General features: G+C 33.8%; 1 protein-coding gene across 1 annotated transcript in view; it reads right to left on the bottom strand.

Annotated features, from left to right (window-relative positions):
• The window catches only part of LOC134278748 (mucin-2-like), a 207,945-nt gene that overhangs the window by 134,979 nt on the left and 55,252 nt on the right, over window positions 1–17,714 (bottom strand). The window contains exon 10 of the mRNA XM_062761037.1: window positions 14,586–14,696. Within this exon, the coding sequence (XP_062617021.1) occupies window positions 14,586–14,696 (111 nt within the window). The remainder of the gene's footprint in view (window positions 1–14,585; window positions 14,697–17,714) is intronic.

The raw sequence follows: 17,714 nt of genomic DNA, 5'->3' as shown, positions 1-17,714 counted from the left end.
AAATCGCAAAGAACCATCTTTCTTTTTGGCTAAAACGACTCCCGATGCCCATGGACTATTCGATTTCTCTATGATTTTTCTGTCTAGCATGTCATCTAATTGCTTGTTCATCTCGTCCTGTAAATGATGTGGAATTCTTCTAGGAGGTTCTTTCAGTAGGCGTGCATCCTTGGTATCAATCGTGTGTTTAACCAGTGAAGTACGTCCCAAGTCTCTGTCTGACCTCGCAAATATATCTGCATACCTAGCCAAAAACTTCTGTAACTGAGGTATTTCACCACCATTTAGATTAACTTTAGATCTCACAAACAGATCCTGCAGATGAGATGGCAGATCCTTGCATGGCTTGTTTACAGTAGAGGTTGATTCAAAAACATTGTCAACTGAACTCATATTTGCAATAAATGTACCTGGATACACTGTTTGATGTTCATGGGACGGATTAATCATTCGGACTGGTATTTCTCCATCTTTTACATATCCAACTGATCTTGCTATTAATGCTTTTCCTGATTTGAGGAACTTTTCCGATGGTTCTATCATACCTAAAACTTCTTTCATGTCGTAGGATTTTGACGGCATTGAGACCTTACAATAAGTCACTATCTCACTTCTTGCAGGAACAACAATCATCTCTTTCGAGTTAATTCTAAAGCAACCGATTTTGCCAAAGAAATCAACTTTGTAAACTTTGTCGTGAACCTTAAAATACCCATTAACTATGTCTATTGTACAATTGTATTTCTTAATAAAGTCAAGTCCAATGACTCCATCAAGAGAAAAATCTGCTACGATGACATCTTGGCTGTAAAAACTCTCACCCAGATTAATGCAAATGCTAGTTTTTCCTTTCACAGTTAAGTCGGTCCCACATGCAGAAGAGACTATTTGATTGGTTTTGTACAAAACTGGCTTGTTTTGAATAGCCTCATAAACTTTACTGGACAGTACTGATAGTGTTGCTCCCGTGTCAACAAGCAAATTCGCTTTAATTCCCTGTATGGTAGCTTTCACGTACATTCCAGCCTCAGGGTCATTCTGGTTTACACCAACTTGAGCTTTGTAAGACGTGATGCTTTTGAATGTGTTTTGTACAGGATGTTTCTTTGAATTATATGAATATCCTCTTTTTGATGATGCGTTTTGTTGAGTTCTATAACCTTGTGGACAGTCATATCGGAAATGGTTTGGAGATCCACACAAATAGCAGCGTCTGTTGCTGGTAGCTCCAGATTTCTTTTTGTATACAACATCCTTGGAATTCTTTGCTTTCATGTCATTAACTTTTTTACGAAGTTTTCTTATTTCATCCTTCAGCTCTACCAATATACTTGTGCTGATCGGATCTGATCTATCTTTCTTGTTTCCCGCAGTTTTCTCTGACTGCATTGGTCGTAAGTGGGTTTGTTTTTCTAACATTTTACGATCAGATTTAACAAATGCTTCCAATTCGACAGCATGTCGAATAGCATCATTGAGATTTAATGGCCTTGTTTGCTTTATTCTCAATCTCATGTCAGCATCTAGGAGGGCATCAATAAACTGTTCTTTTGCCAGTGTTTCTTGTACATCTCTTGGCGCCGTTGGGTATGCCAAGCTTGTGAGTCTTCTTATGGATTGTCCCAGTTCTGGTAAAGTTTCCGTTGCTCGTTGTCGGCGTTCTCGCAGCTGGGTCCTATACAAGTCATTTTGATTCGAGGGTGCAAATCTCTCCTCTAATGCATTCACAAGTAAGACATAGTCATGCTTGTGTGTGTTAGGCAAATTCCCTAGTACACCCTGAGCCTGTCCTCTCAAGGAAACTGCTAAATATAAACCTTTCTCTAGATCCGTCCACTTATTCAACATGGCGCATGCATCAAAATGGGAACGATAATCCAACCAGGATCCCGAACCATCAAATGTTGCAGGTTTTATATGGGTCTGTGGTTTCTTCTCTGTTGCCGTTATCATATAGGTCTCTGTATCTTGTCTACTAAAGCGACGATCCTTTCGGCGATTAGTAATGTTTGACTCTGTTGCACTTCCAGAGACTGGTGTTGACATTAAATACCCAGGTCTTTTGCCATCATCAGAAGGAACACTACTTGTCCCAAACAACATTTCATCTTCCCATGAAACTTTTCCTATGGGATGCTTTTTTCGGTTTAACATCACCGTGAAAGTCTATATCTGAAAATCTCCCTGATGCAAAACCTGAATCTTTCGATTTCGTATCTGATCGAACATCTGGGGTACTTGTTTTATTAGCACTTGTATCCTTGGCTAAACTAGCATTGTGAATGCTTAGACTGTCATTTTTCAACTCTTGTAACTTTTGCTCTTTGAATGTTATTTCTTTGTCAATGTCGGTAATGTCCTTGTCAGCCATGTTTTACAATATGCCCACAAAATGAAAACAAATAATAGATCAACAAATGATACAAAATATATAAACGTAATATTCCTAAAACCGCTGCCACCAAATTTGTAACGTTTTTACAAAGTACAAATGATTAATATTATAATTGGGTCCGCTTAGGATTCCTTCCTAAGAATCACGTTTATATCGAATTAAACAAACCTCAACAACAATGGCACTAAAACAAGAAACTGACTTAAATTCACTATGTATATATACTTTTTCCTCGGTCCTATCTGGATAAATGATTAGCAAACAAATATGAACTTAACGACAACGAATTATAAGAAACGAATCAACCACAATTACATCACTAACGATCAAGCAAATAATCAAATATGAAGTTATAACACTGTAGTTGCAGACTGAGTGGTTTAACCAACAATCCTGTTGTTTCCCGACACAGTCTGCAGCTACCCAAAAAACACACCCTAAAAGTCACAGAGACACCTTTTATTAAAAGTCACCAAGACACTATTTTAAGTCACCAAGACACTATAGTCACTGAGACACACTATTAAGGAACTAGGTTCCTGAGCTGAGTGGTTTAATGAACAATTCTGTTGTTTCCCGACACAGCCCAAGAACCTAGCCCGAGAGGTGTTAACTAAGCGATGAGTTACCACCAAGTAACCAAATATTTCATGGGTGCCTGTATTTATACTCTTTCTAATTCCTTATGATTGGTTGATGATTCTGAAACTCTGATTGGTTAAAATATCAAGCGCTGATTGGTTAAATATAAAATGATATGATTGGTCGATTTCACAGGCTTTTCAATCCAGTGTGAATTTCTGTTTCATTACACAAGCAATCTTATCATTGATGTACTTTTATTTCATTTAATGCAGTCATATTGTGAACATTTCCAGTTAGAATCATTAGGAGAGTGGGGATGACCTCCAGGGGGTTCAAAACCTTTATACCATTAAATTTACATAACATAATAACACAAAAAGCGCAAAATTATGTATTGTCAAATGGAAAAAGTTTCCTACTATTTAGGAGTCACATGATCATTTGCCATTACTGTTTACAGGGACTGGAAGTGTATCTAACCACCATAACTTCTCCTTTTATTTGCTTCTCAGAAAATTCTGGTCTGGAAGTCCCCCCTCCCTCTCAAAAAAAAATTCTGTATTTTGTAATTGAATGTAACGTCGATAACGGGCGATAACTCTTTAGAATGTGAAATTCGTCTTATTGCAGCATCGGATGACCTTTGATCCTTTAAACTTTAACCTAACCAGTTGCATTTCAGACTATTTTACCCAAATCTATACTAAAACGTGTACTTACCGACTGCCATAGCTCCAACTTCATGAAATATAATCCAATTAAACACAAAATAATTCCAACTGACATACATGGAATGATGTGTACACAACACTAGGCCTAGTACTGCACGTGCAGTGCTATCTAAAAATGATAATGGTAAAACTAGTACTTAAGTTAGGTACGTGACGCAAGCCCAATGTGATGCAGGTCTTCAGATACATTTACAGTATAAGAACAAATTTAATATTATTATTTACAAAAGATGTTTTATCTTAACTTTGCCATCTAGGCCTATTTCCAAAAACAGGAAAATAGGGTGTGTTTGCGCGTGTGTGTGTTGATGGGAGAAGGGTGGGGGTTGACTAAATTGATTGGGTATAAATAGTATATGGCAGCTTTCAAGGTGTTTCTGCCTAATCAAGTATAAAAAAAGTTTGTACATTTTGGAAAAAATCATCAAAAACGCTTTAAACTAATTTGAATAATATTTGTTGTTGATCTATATGAGAAAATAGATTTAAAAAGTTCCAATTATGGGCCAAAAATTTACCCTCCCCCCCCCCCTTGTTTCAAACCTAATTTACATCATTAATTGAATTCTGTTGTTTAATTTCAGACTGGTAATGAATTATGAATATGAAATACATGTACCTATAAGATCGAGGCCCATGGTGACGGGTCACATGTTCACTTGAGAATATTATGCTCAATTTGATGAATACATGGAGGCCCTATTATGTAAATTATTAAATTATATTGAATTTTTCTTTGGTAAAGCCTAATTTTAGAAGAGTGTGCATTTAGAGGCAAACACCTTAGTGCGGGTATTACTGTCTCATGACAGCATCTAGTTTTTCTTTTAAATCCGTTTTTCAAGTTTGACATTATAAGTTATTTATGTTTGCATAACTAAATTAGCATTAAAAGTAAGTGCATCATGCGTTAAACTCCCACCATTTTCCAAATATTAATATTAAAATTGAAATAAATAAAGTGTTATTAGCAAGAAAAAAAAACCATATAAATTAACAATTTTCTGAACTAAATTGTATATTGTGTAACTATGTTTACTAATATTCAGGATTTACATATACATATACTTCTTTTCAAATAAATATCACACGAAATATTGCAGGTTAAAGTTACATGTAACTTTAAAATCTAAGATTTTTTTTCAATATTTTATTCTTAGAATATAATTGAATGACTCAATTAAGTGTGCATTGATAACATTGGCGTTGGAAGCAAAAGAGCATGTGCGGGGGTGGGGGTGTAATTAAAAAAGAAAAAATCATATCTGAAAAAAATTGACAAGAAAAAGAACATTTGTCCATTGTCCAAACTAGTAGTCCAAACCCGAAAATCCTATCGGAGCGGGTGTGTTTGTGTAAGGATCCAATTTTTTATCTTAAAGCACTACCACTTACTCTTCTTTCTTTGACTACACTGTAACGTATTTATTGAAAGGGGGGGGGGGTTTAAACCAATTTCACTTATTGTTCAATGCCTACATAATGTGATAAATGTGTTTTTATACTGTTGATTTTGAACCGGTTTCCTGATCAAAATTCCACGACCCTGCTCAGTTTTCAACGGACTAGGGTCTTAATTCAACACCTTTGGTTTCACTATTCAACGTTGAAAACTGACCCCCAGGTCAATTTTCAACCCGGGTCAAAATTCAACGTTACACCGGATCTTGTCTTCGAGGATGTAAAGACAGATACTCTGGATCCCAATGTAGTCGGACTTTCTAGATCTATCACTTGGCACAACATTGAATAGCAATTCTTAAAAAAATATTTATACTGTGTTCTAAAAAGCAATTTTAAATATTTCTGACAAAAAATTTCATCTGCTCAAGGGGAGTTTATTTAGAGGCAATGAAAACAAATGAATTTAATTTATAGAAAGTATGGCTGTCTACAAACAATAAAAGATAAACTGTATCCTTACATAAACTTTAAATTCAATTTTGATACGTTGTAGTGTGTTGAGGAGTTGCTGGTTACCTTATACGAAGGTACTACTCTTACTGCTGGACACAAATAACCTGATTTAAGTTGGAAACATATCAAAATATCTGTATGACCCATTTTCCAGTAGGTGATGACAAGAAAGAATATAATAAACTTAAACAATGAGCCTTACTTCTTTAATAGAAGGAACAGAATGGAGATAACGAACAATATTCAAAATTAAAAGTCCATAAAAATTCACAAATTTCATGAAAAACGTTGGTTTAATAAGCTGCAGTGTTGATATACAAATTATAAAACAAGAGGTTTATAATTTCTTATTGAAACATAAGGTGATAACAAACAGTATTCAAGATCAAAAGTCCTTTAAACAATACAAAATCCAAGCAGAGCAAATACGGACCTCCACAACATCATATATGGGATCGGGTGCCCTGGAAGAGAGAGCATCCCCTGCCTACCTGACACACCCGACGTGTGCTCCTTGTCATGATCGGGAATTATTAAGAAAATCCGTCGTAAATTCAGAGGATTAATAATGGACTAATAATTAGTATGATAAACGTCAGTCAGCATTTGACTCAATGACATATTGTATTTGCTGACAAAGTCATTGCATCGACTATGAACTTACCACATGATGACGTTAAACGAGACTGCTGATATTCTTGTTTCATCAACTTGTTTATCAATAATTTATCTCAATTTAGAAACTGTTCATACGTAGAGCATGCTCTTGCGTATCGAATCAATTGAAATATATTAACTCTGTAAGCAGGTGATTAAGGTATATTGATGCATAAATAAGGATAGTTGACGATTGAAAAGTTAAAAGTCATCAAGCTTATAATAGAGCTTGGTTGTAAGGTTACCATTAATGTACTTTGCAAGTAAAATATTCAAGGATGAAACAGATATGTCAGACTATGTGGTATTGTTTATCTCAAACTCATCGGGATATATCGTATCGACGTAGGAATGTATTTTACCATTGTTAATTAACAATACGTCGTCGATATCTCTAAATGTTGAGTTGAAGGCCACATAAAGTGTTTTCGTCTTTTCACGCAACAGATTTTGCACAAACTCTGCTTTGTATGAATACAACAATGGGTCTGCTAATAACCGAACGAAATTGGTATCCATGGGAATTCCAATGAATTGTTGGAAGATCTCGTCTATAAAATCCACATAGATGTTGTCAATCAGAAACTCTAACATCATTTTTATGTCAACTTTATAGTACTTATCTGTACAAACAGAATGGTTTAAACAAAATATTTTTGCAAATGACCAATAAAAATGTTTCTGAATATGAATCGAATTCTAATCTGAAACGAATCTGAATCTGTAGGATCTCGATCCCGTCTTAAAACTGAGAAGAAAAAGAAATTTTCATGTATCAATAAGGGAAAGAAATAGTCGATGTCAGGTGTTTATATTTTTGTCACTGTAATTGTTATTATTATAAAAGGACATGTCAAATTCTATAGACTGAATATCAGAACAGGTACCTATTCAATTTACAGGAAACCTGCTCGTAAAGTATACTTGTTGTATTTTTCTTTAGATTACATCATTTGTTTCTGACAAGAATCGTGTTATGGACCTTATTTTAAACAAGAGGCCCATGGGCCTTATAGGTCACCTGAGTATCATGTAACAACTTTCAAGCGATTATATTTGGTTAGTGTTTTAATCCAAAAACCATGAAATTCATAAATTTTGAAAGAGGCACCATTGCTTATCAAAGGGCTGATTTCAAGCATTAATTTATTTTTAGTCAAAGTACCCCCCCTGGTACCCCTGACCCAGCGGCCCTGAAATTATCTATTTTGTAAGAGGCCCCTTTCACATAATGCTTACAAATAGGAAAGTAAAACATTTAATTGCTGATTCATCATCTGCCAGTTTGGGCCAGTTATATAATTTTGTGATGTTGATCAAAATATATTTTAAAAAATCAATTCTTTAAAAGTCTTTCAATATATCTTCATTTTTTTAATATGTGTTAGGTGAATGTGTAGACATTGTTCTAAAATTTACTTGATGCCTAAAATTATAATTCCTTTCATAAAACAGACAGGGGTGAACATTTTTTCAATTAAGTAGCAATGCCCAAGCAAGGGGGAGATAACTTTCCAGATTTCCTCAGCCTCGTTTTGATTCTGTATATCAGAAAAGAGCTTGAAAAGTACGGTTTAATAAACTACTTTCCCTCGTGTTTTCAAACGTTTTGATGACTTGACTATGAAGTTTGATATGCCCCCCCCAGTATTACCAACCCTGAATGTTTGAAGTATGGCGCGATTAGTCGTTTTAAAAATAGATTGAAAAATTAAAAAAATCTCTAATTTTCATATACGGACGAGTAATGTGTCAAAAAATGCATAAGTAGCTTCCTCTGTTATACCACTACAAATGCATATCACATGCAGGCAAGTATTCAATCGTTCTTGTTCGCCATACGAATTTTCTAAAGTCTACTGGAGCAAATTCGGATCGTTCATATCCAGTATGGCAGTCAACACGTGTGTTGAAAAATATGTAAACAATTTGAATTGTACGTCTGATGGTCTGTTTACTTCATTGTCAAGGTGATACGATGTTATATCCTTGTTTTTGAACAATGCTTAAGTATTTTAATACAATGTAATGAAATTTAGTTCAAAGGATATTTCGTGTGCAAAAACGAAAGTAGGGTTCATCTCAAAGTGAACAAGAATAAATTTCAAGATTGACTTACTTTGGTGAAGAAAACAGTGAAAGTTAAATAAAAACTTCATTTATAATCATACTTTGAGTTTAATTGATAAGTTTATTACTTTAAATGGCATCACAGTATACGAATAATGAGACATAAGCTTTTCTGTATAAATAAGGAAAACAAAGGAAGACAACTCTTTGATTTTACATTCTGTGTCATATTTTCTTCTTTGTCTCAACAGTGGCACGAGGATATTATGAAATTTCAGATTAAATTAACTAACTGGTACCTAGGTTATATTCTAAAATTGTTTTGATCTGGCATTCCTGTATTATATGCTTCTAATTTACTGATGTACACTTTCCAATCATTTTCCTCGGAAAGATGGATAACTCTGTAAGAATTCTGCATGTTTTAAACATTCATAAACAGCTCAATTTTCACCCGATTTAAGAAACAATTGCTGATATGGAATCAGCGGGTCATACTTTACACAATGGACATAAAAAAACTGACAATATTTTAACTCCTTAAAAATCACTGGGCATTGCTAAATTAAGTGTAAAAAAAAAATTCTGACTATTACAAATGATACTACATGCCTGTATATATTTGTATATTCTTGCCTTTTAATAGTTGATTTTTTTTATTTCTTCAGGTTATTGTTTATTTCTTTCTCAAATGGATTAATTTAACTTCTCCCATAGTTTTATTCATTACATTTGATGCATAAGCAACCCTTTTCTGAAGAATGATGCTTAGACTGTAAGCTATAACAGAAACCTAAACAATGTCGCTGGCAATATGCAATAGCTACCACGGGCAGTTTAAAACCTGGGGGAGGAAAATAATTTAGGGACAGACACTTTTGAAACGAATACATAATTATCTCACCAGCATGTCATTGTGCAACAAAGTCTTCAGCATTTTATTTGTTCTTTGAACGGGGTGAAACGTTTTGAATGGCACTCGTATCGATGAATTTTACACTAAACCTAGCTAGCTATATTTTACCTGCCGTTTCATCTTAAAACCGGAAGTGCGATTTCGTAAATTTGAAATCTCGATCCCGACTCAAATTTGACATCAGAAAAAAGAAATTGTTTTATTTTTTTCTGAAAATTCAAAACCTTGAGCGGAGGGTTTGTAAAACTGAAATTGAAATAAATCCTGGCCTTAAATATGGAATTAGATCATTAGCATATTAACCAGGAGCAAAGGATTAGATGTTCAAAGAATTCATGCATTTCACAACAATATCAAATTCAAAACCTTGAGCGGAGGGTTTGTAAAACTGAAATTAAAATAAATCCTGGCCTTAAATATGGAATTAGATCATTAGCATATTAACCAGGAGCAAAGGATTAGATGTTCAAAGAATTCATGCATTTCACAATATAATCATTAGAGCTCCACCCTAAAACAAGAACCCCTGACCCTGGGGCCATAAAATTCACAATTTTGGTAGAGGCACTCTTATTCATCATAACTATGTACTTAGTTATTTAATTTAATACCCAGGTGCAGAGAAGAAGATTTTCAAAGAATTCATGTTTTTCACTATATAATCAATAGAGCCCCTCCCTAACACCATAAACCCTGACCCTGAGGCCATAAAATTCACAATTTTGGTAGAGGCACTCTTGCTCATCATAACTATGTACTTAGTTGGTTTATTTAATACCAAGGGGCAGAGAAGAAGATTTTCAAAGAAATAATGCATTTTCACTACCTACTTATTTAGCCCCGCCCTAGCACTAGAACCCCTGACCCCAGGGCCATGAATTTCACAATTTTGGTAGAGGACTCATTGCTGATTACAATCATGCAAACAGTTTGACTGCTTGATGTCCAGGAGTAAAGAAGAAGATTTTTAAAGATTGCATTAATTTTAGTGGTTTTGGCCCCACCCCTCAGGCCCAAGGGGGGCAGGGATCATGAAATTCACAATTATTGTTTCCCTACACCCATAGATGCTTTGTGCCAAATAGGGTTGAAATTGGTTCAGTGGTTGCAGAGAAGAAGCTGAAAATGTTTAAATGTTAACGCACGGCGCACAACGCACGACGACGGACGAAAACAGATAGCAATAGGTCACCTGAGTTTACTCAGGTAACCTAAAACAATTCTGTGTGAATGTATTCATGCGAGTCATTATGTATATTTATACTTAATTGAAAATGATGTCGGATAAATAACTTTTTCAACAACCCCATGGCCACTTTCTTGGAGCACAAATACTTGACAATGTCCAAAAGTTTCGGCCATTGACACCTACAAAAAAATGCAAGTTTCTAGTTTAAATGTTTCCTTTCATTTCTCGAAAAAAATCCTTGATTGGCGTAGCTTATTAAAATGAGTAATAAAAAGTTTAAGTTGTCTCCTACATTGCAAAGTTTTTGGACCTGTCTCTGCCTGTCTTCATTGAGCAATTGAACAAATTTACTACATTAATTATGGAACATGAATTATATGTAGGGTCAACTACCGTATAGGAATTGGATCAACTGAACAAAAAATTCTTAACGAGCATAAAATTATATAAAGATTGTTAGGGACAAAGTGTAATCTTGATGGGGACTGGCCCTACTCCCCCCTCTCCCGTTCGTACTGATCTGATGTCATATCATTAAATTTGACGTCTTGAACTGTAAAGCTGATCAGTAGCAATCAAGTGAGAAATGTGTCAAAGTAGCCCCCTCCGATCTTTTAGTCATTAAACTGTATGTTAGAAAGCAAATAAAGATGACCCATCCCCTCGCTAACTTAGGAAACACATACTCCTCGTAAAAGTTGGTCAAGAAGAATGATTCAAAACCACTTACATGTATAAGTTTATAAGACCTGCCTATGGGAATTTTTTAATATATCCCTTCTCATCGCTCTAAGCAATGCCCCTGGTTCACCATTGACACTCCCCAGCCCACAAGAATAAAAAAAAAATCTAGCTTCATAAACACTTGGTTACAAGTTAAGGAATATATAAATTAAAAAAATAAAACATCCATATAGTAATACGATTAAAATCATGGAATTATGGAATATTTAAGTATCCACATCTTAATTGCACAAATTCTTTTATACCGGGTATATTGTTGCACAGTACTCTTGAAGTTTCTCCTTCACAACTGTTAATATCCTAGTGAGGAGTAAAGAAAGAGTCTTGGTTGAAAATTCACTGGACACTGCAATGTATCTTCATTGTAAGGATTTAAATTTTATAACGTTTCGGAATTCAAACAACATTGTTATACCCTTATAAATAGCTTTCTATGTAATAAAAAGTCCAACAAAAGAAATTTTTATCACATCGGTCTAACAATTTCACTGTTGACTGGCCTTCCGGTCCAACATAAGAATTGTTAGACCAAAACGTCACTACAACGTCACAAGTAGTCAATTTAATTAATTTTCGTTCAATTTCGGCGACACGGAAATGGCTGAAGTCAAGAGCTTCGAGAGTTGTTGCTACCAGCCAAGTATAAAAATATAATCATTTTTTTTCTTTCTCAGCTATTGTTTAATATTTACTGATTTAGCCATAATTTAACATGTAAACTAAATTGATAATATAGTGTGTATTGAATAAATCTGAAGTAAGCACTGAAGGGTATAACAAAACAGTTATTGACTGGGTATGAGGGCAACATATGCTTTGTTGGACCTGAAGATGAAAAATGTTGCCAGAGGCCGCAGTATAATACATAACGTATATCGAAGTTCTAATTCATTTTTGGTTCTTTGGGATAATAAAACTCATTTTATATTGATAAATAAATGTATTTGTTTATTACATACAAAGTTTAACATGAAATCCAATGAATATGTAATATATTTCCTGTTTTGAGATTATACTGAAATTCACTGCTCTTGAACAAAATGTATTTTAATAAAAATGAATATGACTTACATATAAGTGTGAATGCATGTGGCTGTTTGGGTTGAAATTCTTAGTTGCCAGTAAATGCATGTCCGTCAGAAAATGCTTGTCCGTAGAAAATTAGTCCAAATGTTGCATTATTTGCTGTCTTTAAAACTACTAAACCGCTGTGTACTTCAAAGGTACGAATCATGATAGTGCTCTTCAAAACTGAAGGGTTTACTCGCACAGTTTTATAGTGGTCAGCAGATGAACCGTTTATCTGAAGGCAAAGTATAATATACGTTTGTGGAATTACAGTGTATCATACTTATATAGTTTTTTCTTGTATATCCTTCCGGTAGAACAACATTATGGTAGTTGACATATTGGTTAATTCCAGATATGCCGTTACCCATTCCGATACCGGTAACTAATACGGGATTATCTGACTCCAGAATATATGCTTCTTCTGATGTAACTTCAGTGTTCTTGTATTATTTTTCATTCAAATACCAATTTAATACTTTTTGTCCGATTTTGATGTGAATAGAGTTTGGAAATTCAAGAATCACTTGAACTAACGTTCCAAGTTACCGTAAAAAGGGGGTACAATGTATAGTTTATCTAATTCAGTAGTTACATGTAGGGGTAATTGAGTTACCATATGACTACAACCATTGCCTTTCATGTCTTGAAATCGATTTCCAGAAAATACAGCTATTGGTTTTGTAGACGTGATCAAAGTTCCAGTAATATCTGTTGTATGTCCTATTTGCAAAGTTTTGTATTCATCTAATATGGTTAATAATTCTTCTTGGTCTCTGCACCTTTTACTAAATATACAATTGAGATATTATCTTTTATTTGAAATCTGATATTTATCAATGTGTTCTCATGCAAGGCTGCCATTGCAGACTGGCTCCGGTAATCAGTATGAGGGTATGCAAACGTCGACGAAATAAGCCAGTCTATTTGTTGGAATAATATGTGTTCCGGCGACAGAACCGTAAATTAAACAATGAAATATAGATACTGTCGATAGTCCAGATGTGTGTCAAAGTACAGCTTTTGTCTCAATTGCTAAATAACCACAAGTCAGATCAAAAGGGAGTGTAATCTTGGAAAAATGAGAAATATTCATTATTCGGGCAGTTGCTGATTTAACGACGTTCGATCCTGATATTTAAAGTCTTAAGCTTTTTTTGCCAAGTGTATTTTTAGTTTCTACATACATAGCTAAATTGAAATTCAAATCAAAAAATGGGGGTCAATATGCTTCTTTTAGTGCTACAGTACATTTGATATGACTTTTCTGCACTGAAATTTGTGTCTTAATTAAAAATTACATCATTGACGTTTTCCCTCTGATACTGTTATCCAATTAAAGCATGAAACAAAATGAACTCTAAGACTGTTTAAAAAAAGACACTTAAAAATTGTGACTAAGAAAAAGTTTCAAATTGCTTCGCAAAATCAATTATTTGACCTTTCTGCACTAATAAAAGGTTATTTTTCGGGTATTGAAAATATAATAAGCAAGAAAATTATTTTAAAGTCTTAAACTTTTTCTGATTTTAAGCAAATAGGTCAAAGTTATCTTGAATATTTAGAAATGGAGATCAAAAGTGGGGGTATATGATGTACATTTTCAAATATTACTAAAAAAGTGTGAATTTTACGTTAAAATTGGCTCAATTTTTCCCGGTTTTTCAAAATATATTTTCTATATTTGTCACACTTTGTTGATAGAATTCATAAAACAATTCAATAGATACTTCAGAACCAGCATAACATATTTCACTGCAAATAACAGCTTTGTGTGCAACCAGCATGGAAAAATATGCATCCAAAATTAACAGTGCTGTTTTAGTTCAAATGGAAAAAAACTGACCATTATCGTCTAAAAAACCGTCCGCCACAAAATATAGTCCCTAGCTTAATTCTACTTGAATGGAATTTAATTGCGGTTTTTTCATTGAATATAGTTTAATTTGCATTGTAGAATTTAGTTTTATTGTTAGAACCTAAAAATTATGCTTAATTTTATGAATAAAGGACCTATGCGAAATACACTAAAAATATCAGGATCGAACGTCCTTAATGGACAAATTTAATTGAGAAGACGTTGAAATATCAACGGACGTGCTATAATTTGTTGTGATGAAGATTGTTGAGGGATCTGTTCCAACTATATGATTCCGCATGAACAGGATAAAGTATTCATTCGTTGTCTTCACTGCCTGCAAAATATATGCTTAATGTTTATTTATTAGTTTTAATAAACACAAGCCCTCTTTGAAAAGGGTAAAAATTAGCTCTACTTTTTGTGATATATATTTTAAGTGGAAAAAATATTACCTATTGAAGTTGAGAATTGAACATTGGATGATGTCTGTTCCGTTGTTGTTTCTGCTATCGTGATTGGTTCCATTGTTTCTGTAATGGTGTCGGTAGTGGTGGCTGATTTTCCTGTTGATAAGAGGGAATATATATATATATATATATATATATATATATATATATATATATATATATATATATATATATATATATATATATATATATAAAAAGCACTAAAAAACCAACAACCCTGTATATCCTAAATGTCGGATCTACCAAGTAGATACAAGGTCACGGATGGAAATTTATATAAAGCACTAAAAATGACCAACGACACGAACAATAAAAATTGTCAAATTTTCGGGACGCCCTGTCCCTTCCTCAGGACAAAGAAAAAAGTTAGAAAGTCATAAGAACATAGGAAAAAGAGAAACAAGAACAACTAGCACTACTACTAAACTACTAAACACTAGATATTTACATACTTAATTACATGATGAATTGGAATTTTTAAAAACACTAATAAAGAAAGAAATCCGGACCGCTATGAAATGCGTCCGGTCTATCGGGTATACTCGGGCGAAGTGCGATTTACATAATTGAACGAATTAATTATGCTAATTAATTACGACAATCAGTAAATCGTACATTGTTTCATTCTCTCAAAATGGCGTAACTTTACTTAATAAAGAATAATCGAAGAAAAATAATGTAGCAGGGATATTTAAACATATGAATTATGATCAATTATAAATTTTGAAATATTTAGGGACTTATTACCGGGAAAAAATAATTAACAAAGGTGTAAGCAATACATAGTTATGAGAGTTGTTCGAGAGTTGGTGACGCAAATTTACTGTAGAATTTACACTAAATTGAGAGAATAATCTTGTTTAGTATCATCAGGAATTGGGTCTAGTTTACGTTCATTCTGGTGAAGTCATTCAGTTTGTTAATACCATTAGGGCGGAATGACTTCAATCTGTGCATCCAGAACTTTTCTTTGCTTTTTCTCTGAGCATCTGTCCATCTTGGGTTATGGTCAATCACCACTACTGTCATGTCCTCCCATTTGTGACCCTCAAGGTTGAAATGTTCCCCAACGGGTTCATTGAGTTTTTTGGTCCTAATGGTCGAACGGTGGTTATTGACTCTCCTGCGGAGATCTCCTGTTTCACCAATATACTGTTTGGAGCAAACTTTGCAACTGATGAGATAAATGCAGTTGTCAGTATGACAGGACAAATTCCCTAGTATTTTGTAGCTGCGGCCTGTAACAGGGCTGTTAAAACTGTCTGTGTCAGTGCTGTGCTTGCAAAGAAGACATCTTCTGTCAGAGCAAGTTTTAAATTGATCATAATTCATATGTTTAAATATCCCTGCTACATTATTTTTCTTCGATTATTCTTTATTAAGTAAAGTTACGCCATTTTGAGAGAATGAAACAATGTACGATTTACTGATTGTCGTAATTAATTAGCATAATTAATTCGTTCAATTATGTAAATCGCACTTCGCCCGAGTATACCCGATAGACCGGACGCATTTCATAGCGGTCCGGATTTCTTTCTTTATTAGTGTTTTTAAAAATTCCAATTCATCATGTAATTAAGTATGTAAATATCTAGTGTTTAGTAGTTTAGTAGTAGTGCTAGTTGTTCTTGTTTCTCTTTTTCCTTTGTTCTTATGACTTTCTAACTTTTTTCTTTGTCCTGAGGAAGGGACAGGGCGTCCCGAAAATTTGACAATTTTTATTGTTCGTGTCGTTGGTCATTTTTAGTGCTTTATATATATATATATATATATATATATATATATATATATATATATATATATATATATATATATATATATATATATATATATATATATATATATATATATGTTTTATCAACACAATGATCTTTTACATCCTTATATTTTCATCAATTTAAGTTTTCTTAAATCAAATAATAATTGACCGTAATTCTGTACAGATGACAGTACATAATATCAAATTGTTGTTCAATAAAACTTTTACAAGCTCAAATGGCATTTTTTTTTTGAATGTTTGTTCAAGAGTATTCGCTTTTTTTTTCTCTTAGAAATGGTTGTTCACAGTTGCCTAGGGTAGATCCTTCGCTTCGGGATCTGGAGGCCCGGGTTCGATTCTCGTTCGCGGCGCCATGTAAAACCTTGGACATATAAATAGGTAGTAACAGTTCCCCAAGCATAAAAAGTGAAAGGCACAGGTCTTCCGGATATGACCTTTAAAACGTAGGTCCATTGTCCTAATAGAGAAACATCGACATCTTACGAACGAAAGTAACGTAACTCGCCCTAACTTCCCGTATCTCGATAGTTTTCTCGGGACTAGTAATTGCTCTCATTTAAAGTTTAGAATCAGAAGAAATAGGATAGAATAGAATAGGATAAAATAGAACTAATAGTGTTTTAAACACTTCATAATTCAAATTTGCTCATGTCAAATTTACTGAAATTACTTGCAATGTTTAAAAAAAGCGAACAAATAAAAGAAAATACACAATGATACTTAAGACGGATTAGGAAACGCGTTTGCCGTGATTCAGTGATTAAACGTTTACACACTACATGTACTCGTAAAGTGCGCCTTGTTCACATAGTGAAAGGTTACTTTTAACAGCTTGAAAAAAAAATAAGTCCGTGAAATCACGTAGATAAGTAGTGCGTTTTATAAAGTGTCTTGTATTGAGAGAGAGAGAGAGAGAGAGAGAGAGAGAGAGAGAGAGAGAGAGAGATTCTTTTTTTTAATTTATTAAAATAAAATCACTTCAAAAAATAAACGAACATTCAAGGTAGACAATATCTTCTTAGATGATGTTTTAAATGGAAATCTACTAAATTATCTTGGGCTGCCTTTATTTTATGTATGTAACAGGCATGAAACAAGCAATTTCAGTGGGGGATGGGAGACAACTAAACTTTTTGTGTTTTAGAGTCACTACCAAACAATTCCTTGGAAAGCCAAATTAAAGATTTTTTTTTATTGTGGGAGCACAATTATATATTAGCTAAGTTTTCTATAGTACATTGTTTATTTATCGACTTCATTTGGGGGTATCCTCAACCCCGTTCCTATAATATTATTCGAACGTGTGCAAATGATGTATATGTATATGTATCATG

The sequence above is a fragment of the Saccostrea cucullata genome, unplaced genomic scaffold (genome assembly GCF_032062105.1).
Source record: "Saccostrea cucullata isolate Sc308-1 unplaced genomic scaffold, CSIRO_AGI_Scuc_v1 ctg440, whole genome shotgun sequence".
Classification (NCBI taxonomy): domain Eukaryota; kingdom Metazoa; phylum Mollusca; class Bivalvia; order Ostreida; family Ostreidae; genus Saccostrea; species Saccostrea cuccullata.
This window is presented reverse-complemented; position numbering and strand designations above follow the sequence as displayed.